This window comes from Leptosomus discolor, chromosome 3 (assembly GCF_034619465.1).
Source record: "Leptosomus discolor isolate bLepDis1 chromosome 3, bLepDis1.hap2, whole genome shotgun sequence".
Classification (NCBI taxonomy): Eukaryota; Metazoa; Chordata; class Aves; order Leptosomiformes; family Leptosomidae; genus Leptosomus; species Leptosomus discolor.
Window position 1 is genome coordinate 60,131,839 of NC_141393.1, and position 18,807 is coordinate 60,150,645.

At 42.1% G+C, this 18,807-nt stretch overlaps 2 protein-coding genes across 9 annotated transcripts in view; one reads left to right on the top strand and one right to left on the bottom strand.

Moving 5' to 3' along the window:
* Positions 1-1,542: 1,542 nt before the first annotated feature.
* On the top strand, positions 1,543-14,261 carry USP1 (ubiquitin specific peptidase 1). 2 transcript variants are annotated; one of them, XM_086462911.1, is made up of 9 exons: positions 1,543-1,712; positions 2,837-2,960; positions 3,297-3,404; positions 3,935-4,095; positions 4,571-5,289; positions 6,428-6,598; positions 7,729-7,930; positions 12,762-13,265; positions 13,308-14,261. In XM_086462911.1, exons 1-9 carry the CDS (start codon positions 1,543-1,545, stop codon positions 13,489-13,491), a joined length of 2,343 nt encoding a protein of 780 aa, XP_086319037.1. In that variant the 3' UTR covers positions 13,492-14,261. The 2 variants fall into 2 exon arrangements, with proteins under 2 accessions (XP_086319037.1, XP_009956745.1); XM_009958443.2 differs by having other exon boundaries at positions 12,762-14,261.
* A 3,701-nt stretch (positions 14,262-17,962) lies between these two features.
* Positions 17,963-18,807, bottom strand: part of DOCK7 (dedicator of cytokinesis 7) — a 107,758-nt gene continuing 106,913 nt past the window's right edge. For all 7 annotated transcript variants that reach the window (XM_086462148.1, XM_086462150.1, XM_086462149.1 and 4 more), the window contains one exon: positions 17,963-18,005. In XM_086462148.1, the coding sequence (XP_086318274.1) occupies positions 17,963-18,005 (43 nt within the window). The remainder of the gene's footprint in view (positions 18,006-18,807) is intronic.

Here is an 18,807-nt window from a genome sequence, read left to right on the forward strand (position 1 = left end):
CGATATCTATGCCGGAATTTTTTTTGCAGTGAAAACTCTGATTTATTGCATTCTTCATAGCTGTACTGGCAAAGCTTTCAGGCTCAATCCTTGGCTTAGGAGAGCAAAAAAAACAGAAAGCTTGTGGTACAGCTGTTTTATGTATTTAGAGATTGGGGCTGAATCCTGAAACGAACCATCCCCGGTGCTTTTCGCTGCAGGGCCGTGTCGGCCGAGAAAGCTCGGGAGCCGCCTGTTCGGAGGCGCAGGGAAGCCCCGAAGGCCGCAATGACAGACAGACACCCCCACCCCACCCCCCAGCTAGACCGAGCAGCGACACACGGGCGGGCTTTCGGGAGACAGCCAGAGGCACACTCGCACCCTCCGCCCGCGGGGCTCCGCGGCGAACGGCCGGCGCCGGGACTGGCGAGGGCCGGGAGAAGAGGCCGCGGGAAGCCATGGTTCCGCCTCCGGCCCCCTCTGCCGCTCGCTTTTCGCCTTCAGGCGCCCGGCTCCCGTTGGCTGGCTGGCCGTGCCCGCCCGCGGGGGAGCGGGGGCACCAGGCGGGCACCGAGTGGGAACGGGGGGACCGTGGAACTTGAGGGGCCGCGCCCGCCCCGGCCGCTACCGCAGGCCCGCTCGAACGGCGCCGCCGTGGGCAGCGCGCCTCTCGCTGTGATTGGCGGAGGCGGGGAGGGGCGTGGCTAGAGCGGGACCAATCCACTGCCGCCATAGGCGGGGGGAGAGGAGGGGTGTCTCGGCGGAATGGTTCAGCCCAGCCGCCTCCCATCCCCCCTCGCGAGCTCGAGCCCTTTGGCCAGGCCGTTACCAGCGCCCGCGCGCGCCCAGGCAGGACCCCCGCGGGCTGCCCGCCGCATTGCCTGACGCCGGCAGTGGCGGAGGCGCGGCGCCGGCGCTGCTAGCGAGCTCGCGCGGAGGCGCCGCTCGGCTGCCGCAAGCTGGTGGGAGACAGACCGCCTGCCGTCACCATGGCCCTTCCGTTCTGGCGGGAGCCGTCGGCGGCTTCCGCTCCGGCGTTTGAGAGGGGCGACCGCGAGCGCCTGGGCGCGAGGAAGGGTGAGGGCGCGGGTCCTGGCGGCGCGGAAAACGCGCCAAGTTTCCCGTGGCGGGGAGAGCGGCGCCGGGGCGCCTCGCGGTCTCCATAGCAACCGGCGGGCGGCGGTGGCGGCCCGTGCCGTGCCAACATGTAGCGGTGAGGAGGGGCGGCTCTGCCGCCGCCGCCATCCGCCCCCATGGGCCCGCTCCCGGCGGCCGGGCCGGGCCCGCCGCGCCATCCCCGTCGGCGGGCGAGCGGCCCTCCCGGGTGGGCGGGCGGGACTGTGAGGGCGCGGGGCGGCGGGAGGTGCGGGCGGTGCTGGCGAGGAGGGGAGGCGGTTGTCAGAGCGCGGGGCGGGGGGCCGTGCTTTGCTCCGGCGCCCGTTGCTGCTGCCCGCACTACGAGTAAATAGCGACTCGTGTGTGTGTCCGTGCCAGGTGTGAGCGCCGAGAGCAGCTTCCCGGCCGGGCCGGCCGCCTCCCGCGCGCACCTGCCCGCCAGGAAAGATGCCCGGCGTCTTGCCGAGTGACAGCACCGGGCCTGTGAGAGGGAGCCCCTCGAAGAAGAACAGGCTTTCGCTGAAGCTCTTCCAAAAAAAGGAAGCGAAAAGAGCGCTGGATTTCACAGAGTCCCAGGAAAATGAACAAAAGAGCTCAGAATTCAGAGGCTCTGAGATGTATGTAATGAGTTTCGCTCCGCATAAGCGTTTTTTGGTTCTGTTGTGAAAGTGGTCTGGTAGCTGTGCAAGAGTTATGTTTGGTGGAATGGATGAGCAGCGCTGCGCCATCCGCTCGCTGAGGTTGTCCCTTCTCGCGTGAGGATGCGCTCGAACATGAACTAAATAAACCCTTAAGCCAGGTTAATCAAACAGAACTAGCTAGTCGCTATAATGGATTTCTATGACTGTTTACTTTTAAGAAAACAAGTTTGCCACATTGTGGATGTTCAGGTGGCTGGTGAAAACTTTTTAAAAACTTGAAGAAGTCAGCTTGTTTGCAGTTAACGTAAGGTGGTGGTTCTGATGCTGAATTATTTAAATTATATGAAAATGTAGGGGTTTGCAAAATGAATTTTAATAAAAAGCATTGTTTTTTTAAAGGTTGTTTCTGCTGCAAGTAAAAGGATCGATTGCGCTGCTCATTGTCATTCGTTAGGGTGTTTCAGGCCCCGAGAGAATCTGTCAACCTGTTTCATCGCAACTAGCGAGGAAATTTGAATGGGAAAAATTGCTTCATCGTGGTCAATTACAAATGTATTGGAGACTTTAAAATTTGGTTCTGTTGTGTCAGTCTGGTGCATTATCACTGTCTATAATGTGCTGGGTTCATTGGTTCCATTTTGTTTTTCTGTTTTTATCCTTTTGGTTTGCATCCAGAAATGAAGTGACGTGAATCTGGAGCTGGGGACAGCAATAGAAAATAATGTGCTAGACACATTTTCTTAGTGCTGCCTTAGGAATGAACAGAGAACATAGAAAAGTATTTTAAAGAGAACTTCTTTTGGTTCCTTAAGTTGGTCTCCTGACATTTTTTGCAGAATATATATTGGAAGTAACAGCAGATTTGCCTGCTTTGTGTTTGCGGAGCAGCGTTAGAGTTGAGCGGCCTGTCTTTGAGTGCCCAGAGTAGCCGTACGGGGATTCCCAGAAACACTTTGTCCTGATTTTGGTCATGTATTTTGGTGTATATTGGTCATTGGTCATTAAGCCAGCTCAGGTGGCCGGGAGAGAGATGTGTGTGCATACCAGGAGGAGTCGTTTTCAAAAATTGTGTCTTACGCGTTGTTTTTTCCATTTAATAGTGATCAGGTGGTTCCTGCAGCACAGCCTCCCTCACTCGTTAGCTGTGAGAAAAAAGACAACATGTTGCCTTTCGTGGGCTTGAACAACCTGGGTAACACTTGTTACCTTAACAGCGTACTTCAGGTAAGGTCGCGTTCAGGGGCCTCGAAAAGATGATTTCCGTTTGGTTAAGCACAAGCGGATGAGATTCACAGTTCGATATGTAGATGTCGGGGTGCAGTGTGAAGGGAATCCAATTGCAGTGGGCGGGGGGGGAAATGATATTGCAGGAAATGTGTGTGTGGTTGTTGCCTCGATCGGGTGATTTGTGACCTCCCTGCTATGAATAATCTTGCACCTTTGCGTGCCGGGCAGTGGCCTTGGGAGAGGCAGAGCTAGTTTGATCCTAAATGTGGGTATGTATGTGGAGTAACTCCTTGCTTCACCAATTATTCTCTTGTTTTAAACTGTTGCTTTCAGGTGTTGTATTTTTGTCCTGGTTTTAAAACTGGAGTAAAACATTTATATAATATCATTTCGAAGAAGAAAGAATCTTCGAAGGATGAAGGAGAGCAGAAAGCAGAAAAGGTAATCTGTCTCCCAACACGTTCCTTCACTTGTCGCTGTGGGAGTGGGGCTGTGGCAGGAGCTTAATGAAAATTTAACTGTGATTTCTTCTGTTTTGTCTTTTTTGTGGTATTGTTTTCTACACGTAAAGGTGCATCTGAGTTGTTTTGAACTTGTGTTCAAACTTGAGCATTCAGGATGTCTGTAAACTTGTAAGCATGAGTCTTAAGTTCATCAGAATTAATTAGAAGAGATACCGCGGGGTGCTTCTGACATTAAAATAATTATGATACAGTACTTTGAGTGGGTGGAATTTGGGCCAAGATGGTTTGGGTTTTTAAAATAACGGCTAGTCTGGCTTTTGTATTTGTTTTCTACTGGCAAAAGAGCAATATATTGTCTGAAATTCATCTGCTTCCCATAGCAGACAAAACCAAATTTGTCAAATGACTGTTGAAAACTACATGAGGGCAGGAGAAAAAAAATTTAACTGCTTGTTACAGACAAAAAACTGCAAGTATTTTTATTCTTTTTATATGTTGTTATTGCAGGGAAATTGCAAAGAAGATCCACTGGCAAGTTACGAACTAATCTGCAGTTTGCACTCATTGATTCTTTCAGTTGAGCAGCTTCAAGCCAGCTTTCTCTTAAATCCAGAAAAATACACAGATGAACTTGCTACTCAGCCACGAAGGCTGCTGAATACCCTTAGGTACAAATTACTTTAAACACGTTGTCAGAATTTTTGCCTGAAGTTTTGAGGTCATTATCATTGTGCAGCACAGCATTAGAGGCTCGTGGAAGGTAGACGGTCTTAAATTTGGGGCATCGTTACAGGAAGTTTTTCGTGTTTATGGTTACCCTTATGATGCCATAAACTTGAAAGTAAATTTTCATTTTTGTAAGAATATAATTTAAATCCAGCTGTGGATTTAAGACAGTATTTAGCCTGAAGCGTGAGTATCGTTCACCTGAGAAGGACCACTGCTGGGTTGCGATCGCATGTGTGTTTAAACGCACAAGGCTGTAGCCCCCTTCCCTTGGCTGTCTGTGACAGAGAGGATTCTCTCTAGGCCTGCAGAGCCCCCACTCTTATACCTAAATTCCCTAAATTAAATCTCGGATCCTGTTAGCCAGTTAGCAGAGAGTAACTAGTCGTCATTGCTTTGCTCATTTCCTTTTACTAGAGAGCTCAACCCGATGTATGAAGGCTACTTGCAGCATGATGCCCAGGAAGTTCTGCAGTGTATCCTGGGTAACATTCAAGAAACGTGTCAGCTACTGAAGAAGGAAGAATTGAACAAACTGCCCATGGAGGAGCCTACAGCTAAACTGGAGGAAAAGCTTAATCAGAATACTGAGACCAATGGAACTGGCAGCCCTGCTGAGGAGGAGGAGAACTTAGCGAGTAGCCACGGTGGAGAGGTAGCTGAAGACAAGCTGCTCAAAGGAAACGGGAAAAGAAAAAGTGATGCTGAGGGTGGCAATGCGAAGAAGAAATCCAAAGTATCGAAAGAGCAAATTGCAGCAGAAGAAAATCAAAGACAAACCAGGTCGAAGAGGAAAGCAACAGGAGAGAAGCTAGAAAATCCAACTGATGCCATTGCCAAGTGCTCCAGTGAAAATGAGAGTGCGAAGCCAACGCAGAAGAAGTCACGGCTTAGATTAAACTGGTTAAAATCTTCATGCAAACAGCCTAGTATTCTGTCTAAATTTTATAGTCTAGGGAAGTTAACTACAAACTTGGGATCCAAAGACCCGGGGAAAGAATACAATGACTGTGAGCCTGAAGAGTCATCTGCAAAGTGTGAAAACGGCAACAATATTAAAGAAGAATATCATGACCCAGCGTCTGCTGTGGAAAGCCATAATGAAAAAGGAACTGAAAAAGAACCAAAAAAGGAAGGTTGGTGAACAAGTGTGTGGGCTTAAAATCAGTGTAAGAAATTACTGTGTGTGGGAAGTCAGCCTTCAGACTGCGTAGCTGGCAGAGCTCTCTAAATACAAAATTATATTTTCAGGAATTGAAGTTTTTTTATGAATGAGAGGGTTTTTTTAATACATGTTTGTAAATTTTTTATAACTTGATCCTGTTTAGCTTAGATCTTAAGAGATATTTCTCTAACGTTATTTAATCATTGTACAATATATAAAAAACAAAACCAAAAAGGCCGAATATTACCAGGTTTGTATTACCACTGATTTTTGTCCTCCATAGAAGTAGCAAGTGGACTCAAGATGTAAAGGGAGATCACGTTCAGGAGCAAACAGAATCAAACCCCATTGGCAGTGGCTTTGTGTCCCAAGTCTTTGTGAACAATATCCTCTCCTTTCCTCCCTGTTCTTCAGTCCTTCCGTATTTCCAGCCTGCCCAAGAGCTAGGAAAGATGTGGATGTGTTATATATGCTAATTGGCTGGCAGGTGTGGATTTTGTTCCTGTCGATGAAACAAGATGCCTTGTTTCATCTTTTGAGGGATCCCATTGTTGAGGGAATGAATTCAGTACTCTCTAATTTGGAACTTTCTGATCCACCCACCAATCTTTATAAAGATGTGAAGGAATGCAGAATTGTTTTGAGATCTGTATTTCTCCAACAGATTTGACTAAAATTGGCCAACAAGTTTTAGAAAGTATTGGAGGAGAGGACTGAGAATAAACAGAAACCAGGCAAAACCACAGGCGTTGATGTTCCTTGAGGAGGCTGACAATTGTCTGTACTAAGAAGGCAGCGTGTTGGTGGCAAACACAAACTCTCCAGAATTAACGGCGTCACACTTCACATATAAAACGAGACCTTAATTTTAAGATTAGGTTTAACAGAAATTAAACTTTGAGGGCAAAGAGGCTCCCTGTTTAGTTATGATACTGTGAAAATTGCCTGTGATAAGCGGTTTTGGGTTCGGGGTTTTTTTTATTCCTATCTGGAATCCCTAGAAGGCCATGTCTGTAACACAGTGATTTTTCCAAGAAGGATAGCTAGGTTCTGAAGTGTCTTTTGAATAAAATCCATCTTGATAAGTGATCTGGCATTACTTTCTCTAGGTACCGAGCTGGCTGTTTTTGAACTAGTGGAGAAACTGTTCCAGGGCCAGTTAGTACTGAGGACAAGATGCTTGGAGTGTGAGTGTTTTACTGAAAGAAGAGAAGATTTTCAGGACATCAGTGTTCCAGTTCAAGAAGATGAACTTTCTAAACCTGAAGAGAGTTCTGAAAGTAAGTAATTATCCAAAAGGGTTGTGACGAATGTTTGTGCTTCAGCCAGCAATGGAGGAAGGACGGTGCCGTAGTTATCAAGGAACACCGCTCCTGTTTGTGCTGGTTAAAACCAGAGGCTGCTCTGTTATCTCTTCTGATTAACTTTAGACTTTGGAAACAGTGATGATGTAGACAGATCCGGACAGTATTAAAATTGTTTCAGACCTTAACACATAACGTGGACTGCTTACACTCCTTCACTTACGTATGTGTTTTCCTGCTTATAAATAGGTATTTTCTTTGATTTGGGACTTCTCTTTCTTCCTGGATAAGAAATTCTTCTGCTTTTTCTTCATTTTACAAGAAATAATCTATGCATTTTTTTCTCAAAAAATAAAATAAATGAGAAACTAGCTTTTTTTTTTTTATTACTTTACTGTAAAAAATCAGTTTTTCAGTATTTTAGACTGTTGTTACCATAATAGCATTTGTTTTATATTTGTAAATGTTAGTCCTCTGGTATTCTTCACAAATTTTAGTGATCTAGGCTTAGTTTTTAGCTCTTTTCAAAAGTAAGCATGGCAACCATACATTTTGAAATTCAAAATTTGAAAGACATTAATTTTGGTTCCCATGGACTAAATTTGGAGCAGCTTTGACTAATTTTGCCCTCCTTGTTTTGCTAAAGGACTTCAAAGTGCGCGTGGTGGTGCTCATACGTGAAGTGCTACCGACAGCGCAGGCGATCTTGTCAGCAGCAGCGTGAAGCTGTTGGGAGGCAAAGTGTAAGAAGGGAAAGGGAACTTTGTGGTTCTTCTGGAGCTTTGCCTTGTTGAGTGACATTCTGGTCTCGAATACACGCACCCGATGTCCAGACATGACAACAGAATTAGTACGTGCCTTTTGACGACGAGCTTTGGGAAAACCATAGATTTTAAGTAATAATATCCATTCATTGATATTTTCATTGCTTCCTGAAATGATTCAAAGATTTGAACAGATTTTCTGTTTCGTACCCATTGAGTGTTCTTTACAGTGTTGATAGTAGTTTTGGAACATGTCTTACTTGCCGTATTTCGTTGTTATTCTGGTGGGATCGGAGATGTAAGTAACAGCATACCTCTGAATGTAATGACTCTCTTTTATAGTTTCTCCAGAGCCAAAAACAGAAACGAAGACTCTTAAATGGGCAATTTCACAGTTTGCCTCAGTGGAAAGGATTGTGGGAGAGGACAAATACTTCTGCGAAAACTGCCATCATTACACAGAAGCAGAACGCAGCCTTTTATTTGATAAAATGCCTGAAGTTATAACAATTCATTTGAAGTGCTTTGCTGCTAGTGGCTTAGAGTGAGTATCCACATTGACTACATTACAAAACAGTGTGCTGTTGGACGGGAAATCTTACCAGAAGAGATGAAAATGTTTTGTAACTTTTCCAAAAGCAAAAGGGAATTTCTAAATCAAAATTAACTTAAAGCAGTGGGGGACAGCCCCTAATTTCATAAAGGCTTTCTGCTGGCAAAAATTATCTCTGGGAGAATATACTTCCACTAGACTTCTGAACAAAAATTGTTTTATGTCTATTCTTGCGACAGCCTGATATTCTGATGTTTCTTAAAACTTTATTTTAATGTCACCTGTCCGTGTGAGTTTAGAGGAGATTTAGTTTCATTACTTCTAGCAGAACGAGTAATGGGAACAAAACTGCATTTTATGGTCACAGCTAGCAGTACTTTGATCTCTAACTGAACGCGAGTACTAAAATTCAGGAAAAAAATCAGGAGATAAACATTGTAAAGATCTAACACACCATACAGAAATCCTGGAAAATATGGAATACCGATGCCATTGATGTTCAACTGCTGAGCAATCAGTTTGATGTTATATACTGTAGGGATTCCTTATTTCTTGAAAGACATTATTCTTATGAGAGTGTTCTTTACCTTTTCTGATATTTAGGAATTTAGGGATTTTCTTTGTGAAGGGAGGAAAAAAAAAAAAAACCCCAACCAAAAAACCCCCCTGTCCCTACAGTACTGTACACAAATGAAACAATGCCATGACACTTTATGCACAGCATTTTGCAGTAAACTCTGTTTCTCCACTGAGATTATCCTGATGAAGCTTTCTGTCTTCTTCAGTGTTTTAAACTTCTCTTAGATGATAAAATATTACCTCAGATCCTTCAGAAAACAGTTGCGCCATTAATTGTGGTTTTGAGAGTGACTGTACAATTCTAGTAACATTTGCTGACTGGGCCTGTATTTTCAACTTTTCCTGGCGTTCACTGAAACACAACTCTTGCTGCCTGCGTTAACTTTGCCAGATGCAGGAAGAGAAGATAAACTTGTGTTGGTTTCAGCATCCTTCCCCCTGGCTGACATCTGTTCCAGATAGCCAGGCACACCTCTCTGCTGCAGCCTGGGTTGTATTACCTGGTGGCTAGGGACACTTCTGAGACTTAGCACTGAGCTGCTCTGTGATGTGCAGTAAGTTGTTCAGGCACAAAGTAGTTTCACCTTTTATCCAGCCGGTTCCCTGTGGTTTGCATTTCCATTTTGGTTGGCTTTAGACCTTCCGAGCCACCTTGCCAGCAGGAAGTCTAATGCATGAAGTCTTCCATCGAATTTAGTCTATAATATCTGTGTCACCAATATATTTTAGAACTTGAAGTGCATGGGACCTTTGGCACTATACTGAGGCAAAGTGTAAGTCATCAGGCGATTTGTCAGAGGACACTATAAACAAGTGCTGATAGCTGGGGCCAGTATAAATTAGATTTGTAAAGGAACTAGTGTGAAGAATTATATTAAGAAACTGTTACAGGTAGTTTGCTAAGATTGTTAAAACTAGAATTCTTGCTCTGCCTGATTTTACTATTTGGTTTTAGGAGCATCTAGGTTTCTGACAAAGTAGAAAGGAAACTTCCTGTGTCTGTAACGTCTGCTAAGATCTCTTCATACAAGTCTAGGATTGTAACATACAGGAGTGTCTTTTCATTGTTCTCCATAACATTTGACTGTCACAACAAGGCAGAGGAAAAAGTTGCAGTTTTTAAAAATTGTAGTGCTGTCGTTGGGTAGCCCTTGGTGTGAGCGGGTGTCCTGGTAAGATTCTAGGCCATTCAAAAAGACACAACCCAGATGTCCACCTGAACGGAAACTTGAATATTATCTTCAGTTTGCTACTTCTTGTTCCTATGAGGAAGTACTTGCAGGTTAACCAGCCATCTCCATCTCTTGTTCTGTCCTGGCAAATTTCAGGTCCTTGCTCCAAAATACTCAGACCTGTATCTGGGTCAGGCTGAACCCAGTCTCTTGTGTCCTCTGAATCATGTCATACAGTTTCTGCCGAGTGCTAGCAGCCAGAGATTAAGAATGTGAGAGTGGAAAACTCATGTAGAACTGGAGTCTGTGATGAAGCTGAAACTGCTTAGGAGATTGTTTCCTGGGTTTTGGCTCGGATGTTTTATCTTGGGCAAAACCATGTCATTTCTAAACACCTCAATTTGGAGTAATAAAGCACAGCTGCGAATTAAGTGGGGAAGAGCTGAAGCTAGTAAACCAAAGCACCGGCTTACTCTGTAGTATCCAGACTCACGGTGGTTTTTGAACGATGAGCTTTGATGGAGCATCCCCCGATTGGCTTATGTAAACTTGTAATATTTATTGTACAACTGCTGCTCTCATCATACATCAGATGGCAATGGTTTGCCCTAAATGTAGTAACAGACTGCTTTGCTGGCCTTAAACTAAGATATTTTTTATTTTTTAAACTGAGAATCTTCATACAACTTTTCTTAGATCACATAAAAGCTTTTGAAATCTGGCCTGCTTCTCAGTTGTGCCTGACTGAGTTTTCTGATGACTGAGTTTTAAATAAATGAAGAGAAATGAAGCCAAGGGGAAAGGTAATGTAAATATTTGCAGTTAATTTGGATTTGCTTCATCTCTTCTAGCTGCTGGCTTGCAAAGTTTTTTGTTTTGTTTTGTTGTGTTTTTTTTTTTTTTTAAATAAAGCAGCCAGTGTGAAAACCAGCTTGCCTGGAGATAAGTAATTCTCTTTGGCAAGTGCACATGTGGGGAAATGTTAGGCCGTGTGTGCTCAGACTGGGAAGAAGAAATGTGTAACTGGTAACATCTAATTAGGCATTTCCACTATATAAATTTAACAATTGATGAGAAAATGAGAATTTTGTCTTGTGAAATGGTATCAGTAAGAGCAAGTGACTTTTTAAAAACTTTTTAAAAAAAAAGGCTTATTTTAGTAATTATTACAGTCACATTTGCTAATTGGTGACAGCCGTGCATATGCCACTGGAAATCTTTTATCTGGAGTATGTCACATCCTTATGTGTTAAAAGTGTTGCAGTAAAATAGCTTAAGTCTTTAAGGGTCTACGATAACTTCAGGTATTAATTAATTCAGTACACAGGTGAAGTTCCACTAATTTATGGCCTCGAAAGATGTAGTTGCAGAAATCGAGTTTGTTGTGTATGAACTACTGTGCATCAGTCAGAGGAGGCAGAGTACTTGGCATGCAATTTTTCTGTCTTCAGATTCTTATCATTAAGAAGAACAAAAAGCTAATAGGAAAAGATTTCCTCTCTTATTTCCTCCTCTCCAAATCTTTCTGGTGCTGGATCTCATTCAGAAGAAAGGTAGAGCCTGTTTTTTGATGTTTTCTGTTAATATGATTGTCATAGTGTGCTTGAATGGAACTGGATTTCTGATCTCGAGTATCAGCAAGCGGTTTCTCTGTTTCTTGATTCTCTTCTGAATATCTCTATTTCTGGTTACTAATAATAGGGATTTTCAGAAGATTTCAGTTTTATTTATATGCTCTTTTGTGTCTCTTTTGGTGTAGTCAAATGTTTATGGTAAGCCTAGGTCTAAAGTGAGATTTCAATTAATTAGACTTGAGTGACTGAGGACATCTGTGTGCGTGTAAATGTATTTATGTTGATGAGGGTGTATGGCTGTGAGCATGAGTGGAATGTTTAGAAGCACAGCAGAATCAAAACTAAACCCAGTAAAACAGAATATTCTGTTTCTGCAATTATGCTTATACTGGTATGCCATGTCTACAGTTTCATTGGATTAAAGATAATTATTCTTTTGATAAAATGCAAGTGAATAATAGTAGTTAGCGCTTTGGAAACCAAGTTTTACAGGGTTTTTTCCTGTATTTTTCCCTACAACACCCCAACAGTTGAGCAAGACTGAATCATCACTGAAATCTATTAGGACATGATAACATGTTGTTAAATAAAGGGGTGAATTAAATGGGGCTGATGCAATATGTAAATCATGTCAGATCAGAATCATTCAAGGAGGCAAATACACAGTGAAGTAAAAGGCCCAACACTTATTGCAATGAAAGGACTTAAAAACTTTTTCTCATTGTAAATTTGTTCACTGTGACTGAAATGCTAAACATTCATGGAATGCTTGGTGCTTTTCTGAAGTAAATCAGCCAGATAGCTGTTTAAAAAACCTGGATAACATAGAACAGTGAATGAAGACTCCCTCATAATAAGCAAGTATTAGTTACTTGCTTATCCTCAGATAAGCACTGCTTTACCATTGGCAGTACACTATAGTGCACCAAGATGATCTGAGAAAAATTACTTGGTGACACTAAAGCTACTTGAAAGTAAAATAGATTTGCATTCCCTTATTTAGTAAATGACTCTTTCAAAGGTTTGGGGGGGAAAAAAAAAAAGACCCAACCCAACCCTGCTTACTTCAGTCTTGGATGTGGAAGAGTGTTTTGTTTTTTGATCTGGAAAGCAGGATGGTGTCTGGGAAGAAGCGCAAGTATTTGTGCATAGAAGCACGAATGATACCAACTAGGTTAACTCCTTTTATCGTCACTAAAAATTAACTTTAGTTGATACTTCAGAAAAAGGGAAGTTCTTAAACAGTTAAAACTGCATAGTTACTAGGCTGTAAGATTTGACATTATAGGTACTCCTAAAAATGCCTTTACTGAACAGGGGTGCCTGGGGCAGACGCTCACGCTAAGCCAGTTGAAAAGTGAGCAACTTCTCACATTCAGCTCGCCTGCGTCCCTTTCATGGAAGGAAAAGACTATAGATACAGTATGTGGGGCACTTGAAGCAATATTGATTGTGAGCTGTGGTGGCAAGAGGATTAACTTTATCTTTCTTCTGAAGGTTTGATTGCTATGGTGGACTATCCAAGATAAACACTCCCTTACTGACACCTCTCAAACTGTCACTAGAAGAATGGAGCACGAAGCCGACCAACGACACCTATGGATTATTTGCAGTGGTAATGCACAGCGGCATTACGATCAGCAGTGGACACTACACAGCTTCTGTCAAAATTACAGATCTTAATAGCCTAGAGTTAGATAAGGGAAACTTCATCACCGACCAAATGTACGAAATGATTAAACCAGAGCCGCTGAACGAGGAGGAGGCAAGAACTGTTGCTGAAGACTACGATGATGGTGAAGTCTCTTTTAGAGTCAATGGAAATGCACAGCCAGGTAAAGTGCTGAACAAAAAGAATATGGAAGCTGTCGGACTTCTTGGGGGGCAGAAGAGCAAGTCCGACTGCGACCTGTACAACAAACCGGCTAACCCCGAGAAGTTTCTTAGCGTAGTTGCTGAAAGCAGAAATCCCGAATCTAGCAGTAGTAACGGGAGCGTGGAGTGCAGCACCGAACACAGAGAGCAAAACGGTGTTGCTTCCAGTGGACTAGAAAACAAAGCTCTGTGTGTACTGCAGAGCCTGAAAGAGTATGAAGGGAAGTGGTTGCTTTTTGATGATTCCGAGGTGAAGGTTACAGAAGAAAAGGACTTTCTGAATTCTCTTTCTCCGACTTCGTCATCCACATCGACTCCTTACCTACTGTTTTATAAGAAAATTGTAGAGTGATACTGTATTTTGACTGTAAATATTAGGGATTTGCATTAAAACTACCTGGAAGAAACAGCTGTTTGTTTTTTAAGCTACTGGATCATAAAGTTTCTGGTCTCTTTTGTTTGGTGTAAGTGGCTCAACTTGAATTAATGAACCATTACATAGAACTTAACTCGCATAATAACTTTTATGCTGGAGAATAGTGATATTACCTTTTAGAAATACCAATTTGTATAGTTCCTAAATGATGCCTACAGCACACGGTAGTGGTTTTAACACAACTCTAGGTCTCAGACATGCCTATTGTATTATTAGCTTTTTTTTTTTTAATAAAAGTTATTTGTGTTCATATCCTGGAGTAAATGTATATTAACTAGCAAATTTCATCAGAAGTTGTGTATTTTTGTAACTTGGGAAGTAACCCTTCATATTTAGTCTTTAGGTAAGTGATGTGGTTTATTCTCCTTATCCAGTTCTATACTGCTCGGTGCAACCTGAAGCACAGGGAAAGGCTCTTGTAACCTTGTTCAGTGTATTGGAAGGAACAGAACTTCATAGAAATGTTTGAATGGTCTCATTTGCATCATGTTGCATAGGTGTTAAATGGGCAAAGTGTAAATAGGTGTGATTAATACTTCAAAACAGGGGGAGTGTGTAGTGTAATTAAAATAATTTTGTACTTTTAAGAGTAAAGCCCTCTAATATGCATATCTGTTTGGGTGCATTTGGAACTTAGTGGTGATCTTACTACAGTTAATTTGTACTCAGAGCTCATTGAAACGTGGGAAAATGAAAGCATTTGGCTTTGATGGTTTGTTACGAATGTATATATGAAATAAAAATTTATGATATGCATCTGAAATGACTAGGTCAGACTTCCGTGTTTGGAGAGGGAAAAGCGGGAAGCGGTTGGGCAGTGTTACAGACAGGCTGGGAAACTCCTTAGAGAAATGGAAGATTCAAAGCACTTTAAAAAAAAAAAACAACATAACATTCTCTGTTTTTTAACTGATTCTTGTCCAGCGTATCCTCATTTGAAGGCACCTGATGACCAGAGGCAAGAGGAAAGGGATAGAGATTATTGTAAAAACAAGTGAAATGTTTGGCACTAAATACTAGAGATTAAAATCCTAAATCATCTAAATGTGAAGGCGAATCTTATAAACTGCAGACAATTGAAATCTTAAAAATATGACAAAAAATAGGATGAGTGTTTACTTCTGCTGACACAGGATGGAGGGAATGGCATGAAGTGCTGCGGTAGAGAGAGACAAGGAAAGGTACACAAGATGTGAGTATGCCCTAGTTTTCTGGATATATTTAAACTTTTTCAAATACAAATTTATTTACAGGAAAATCCCTAGAAACCTCTACCTAGTTTATTCTGCAATACTTATTTTTTTACAATCTTTTTATTATAATATAGTAGAAACACTGAGGTAACTCATGAAAAATATAATGAAAAATAGTGTATTTTCCATGTTATGGAGGACCTCTGGTTTTTGTACAGGCCTTGATCTTGCAGTGGCTCCTAGATGATTTATTACTAGAGTATGTTTCAGCCTAGAAAGCTTGTGCTGTCAGTAAGAAACAGTGTGATAAAGGCTGGACTAAGTTTAGAGCTGCTTATAAACTCATAACTGAATAGAGATGTAGTAATTATCTACTCTGAGTAGAGTAGCAGAGGAGAAAAGTCTGGAATTTACAAACACACCAAGACCTCTCCCTTTTCCAAAGCATTGTCACTACAGTAAATAATTTCATAGTCTAAACCAAGAAATAGCTACATTAAAAACAACCCAACTCACCACTGTAATCTTACCTTGCAAGGGCAGCCAAATCACCTTACAGAATGCTATTTTTTCTTTTTTTTTTTTTTTAACTGCCTGCAGTATGGGGGTTTACTGAATTTCAGCCTGCAAATGAAAGTATATTTTTCCACATTTGACCCAAGGCTTATCTTTTTCATTCAACTGCAGGAACAGGAACTGTTCCAAGGAAACAAAATGCAGTTATGTTCAACAAAATAGTGGCTGCAGTGTGATTACACACAGCTGTCTTCCATCAGGGTGTACAGCTTGAGAGAAACATTCTTTGTAGGTGGCTGAACAGCAAACACCATCAGCTGGAATATGCTGAATGAAAAAACACTCCTCTGGCATACGAGTGGAGAGTAGGGGGTGGTTTTTTTTGTGACTTACTCAAGTAAAGCACTTGCCCCCCTTCTGGAGCTAGCTGCCTGCCACAGTAACTAGTCCTGTGTTGCACATGGCCTGGAGTTCCCTGCAAGGGAAAACAAAATGTGGCTGCCCAATCTGAGCTTCCCATGACACTGCACTTAAGTTTGACACAATGGTGGAGCTCTATGTACTGGTAAGCCAGTCCAGTTTATGACAACATGGGGCCACCCAGTAAATCAAAGGATATTTATACAAATTTGGATTAAAATAGGTGCTTTCCTAGCTGAAGCAATAATATACAAGGAATTACAGTTCCATTCTTTCATGGCTATTAGCATTTGTTTCCCCTTTGTCACTTCGTAAATATTTTGCATGCTTCCTCATATAAATCTCTTGCAAAGCTGCTCCTGCCTTCCTTAGTATTTTTCACTATGGAAATTCTTACTCTTCTTACTCTTAACTGTTCTCCCTCAGGGTGGGGAGACTCAGGCCAGAGTAGTAGTTTTCTTTATGCAAGAACTCCTTGCAGACTTCCTTGTTATAACCCATAGCACAGTTCAGGATTGCTTGTGTTCAAGGGAAACGGTCAGACACTGGCACGTTGAGAACAGCACCGTGCTTATGCCACCAAAAAGCACCACGGTTGGGAAGCTACGAGCATGAGAGAGGGAGCAAGAACTGGCAGTACCACTTTCCCTTCCCCAGCACAGCCCTTGGCCATAGCCAGCACCTTGCTGGGTGCCATCCCATGCACCTACAGCCCCTGGTGGCTTTGAAACACAGTGCCTTTCCAGCCCTGCTCAGCAGCGAGCATGCATCATCCAGCACACTGACAGGCACCCACTAAAAATAATAACCCCCGCCCCCCTCCCTGCTGATGCAGAAAGGTGGGCACTTGCTGCAGCTACAGATGCTAAAACAAGGGGGGTGAGCCCCAAAGAAATAACCCCACCCAGCACCTTCTAACATACAGGAATGTGTATGTGAGAATTGAAGGGAAAAACTTCAGGTTTCAAAATGTAAATACAAAGTGGAAGTTTGCCATGTTAAAAGCTCATGTATAATCCCCAAATTTTTTCTTATATTTTATATATATATATCAAAGTACATTTATCAAATTTGTTGGGGTTTTTAAATATATGTATATATGTATGCCTATTTAGGTATTTATACAGAGAGAATAAGCTTGTGTTTAATCACATACCACCTATTCCAAGGGACCTTGCCCAATACAGAGAGGAAAAATATAAAGGGACAGATTTAGGATCTGTGTACTCAGCTCCAATTCTGACATTTCCTTGAAGGGCTGTGTTAGCCACCAAAATAACTGCTGTAAACCAGATGTTTTTCTTTACATAAATAACAACGCAAAGAATGCTTTCTACGTAAGCTTTGACTTAAACTGTGATACCATTTTATGTTCTTTTTCCCTACGAAATCAGTTTTTAAATTGAAAGAGGGACATAAAAAGCAGTCTAGTCGCATGTACACTGCTAAGCTGCATCGCACATTCAACGTTACGAGGAGATTACTGTGCTGCTGTTTGGACTTCCTAGCTGGTGGCAATGACCACGTACACAGAGAAGTCATGCTGAAACTCCACCTCGCTGGTACTGAAGGAGGTAAAGTGGTAACAAGACGTGCCCCCATTCTTCTAATGGCTACAGATGGAATGATTTTTCTTTGGAGCAACGTGTGTTCAGAGTTACAAAGGAAAAAGGATAGGGATAAAATAAAAAAAAAATCACCATTGGTTAGGAAGTGTTACTGTAAGACTTACCTTTCTCTGAACCTTTTTCCCAAGGACGGCGAGCTCTGAAGTCCAACGCACAGGGAATTAAAGTGTAAACATTCACATATTTAATAGTACCATCAAAATAACCATCATCACTACATTAAAAACTTCAAAAATGCATTGGCGTATGGTCCTAATATAAATTAAATATATGAACTAAAAGTAAATAAATTTAACATTAGGTAATGCTATAAATAAAGGTAAATGCGTTTAGTGTACCTTTGAGTCATAAAAATGCCTTAAAAAACAGGTAAGTTTACAGCTTATCACCAATACTCTGGATACCACTGTCATGAATTTTTTTCAAACATTGATAAGTCTACATTTGACAATTCAGAATGATTTTTGGCCACTGAACACTTTGATGGAGGAAGAGGTGTGTGGGATGTCCAGGATGAAGTCCAAGTTTTATTTCACAATAAAACTTCCTTGATTCCCAGCGCTGACAACAAGGCTCTCTCTTTTCAAAACCTTAATTTTAAGTGCTTTTTTATTTTGGTTTTTAACTTGTTTAGATATCCATTTTGCGAAGGCTCATCCTGCTGAAGGAGTCTCTGAGGGAGAGAAAATACAATGATGAGCTCATATTTTCCATGATGAAATAAGAAGCCTCATCAGATGAATGATTCTGTACTTGATTTCCAGTATTTTCTACAGCTAGCTACTACAAAAAATTAAGTCCACTGACATTACCTCATTACTTTTCAAATTAATTGGGATCATTCAGCTGCCCAAGGTTTACTGACATGAAAGCTGACAGGAAGTTTAATTCATGTGTACGCAGAGAAGCAGCTCAAACCATCTGCACTACTGAAATCTCATTTAAGTCTTTCAAATATATCGCTAAGTGGAATTTGCCTGGTATACCTGTATTAGACTCCCTGCACAGGCTAAATTTCACAAGCTTAGAAAGTAATTACCACAACAGAAGCACTTGTGAGGTTCCCACCTGAGTGGGGAGGGAAGCGCTGGTACTCCCAGCCAGTGAGAACTTTGACTCTGGCAGAGAACAGCTAGCACACAGAACATGATCTGGAGCGACCTTAAAATGTCATGAACCTGGGTAATGAGGGAAGGCCACCTTGCTGCAGTGTGCAGCAGACAGAAAAATACATCAAATTCAGCTACAGAAACACCATTAAGCACTGCTGTGTGAGCTGGGAATACTCATTTCCTTCTTCATACAGCACTATGTCTCACTCTTTTTATAGTGTATTTTTGCTAAGTTTCTCTTTTCACAACATTTTTTGTGCTCCCCATGGCTCTTTACCTCTGAACACCACTTACATGAGGAGAGGTTCAAGACCAGGGCTGTGTTCTCCTAAACCAACGGCACGGACACACCCAAAGACCCCC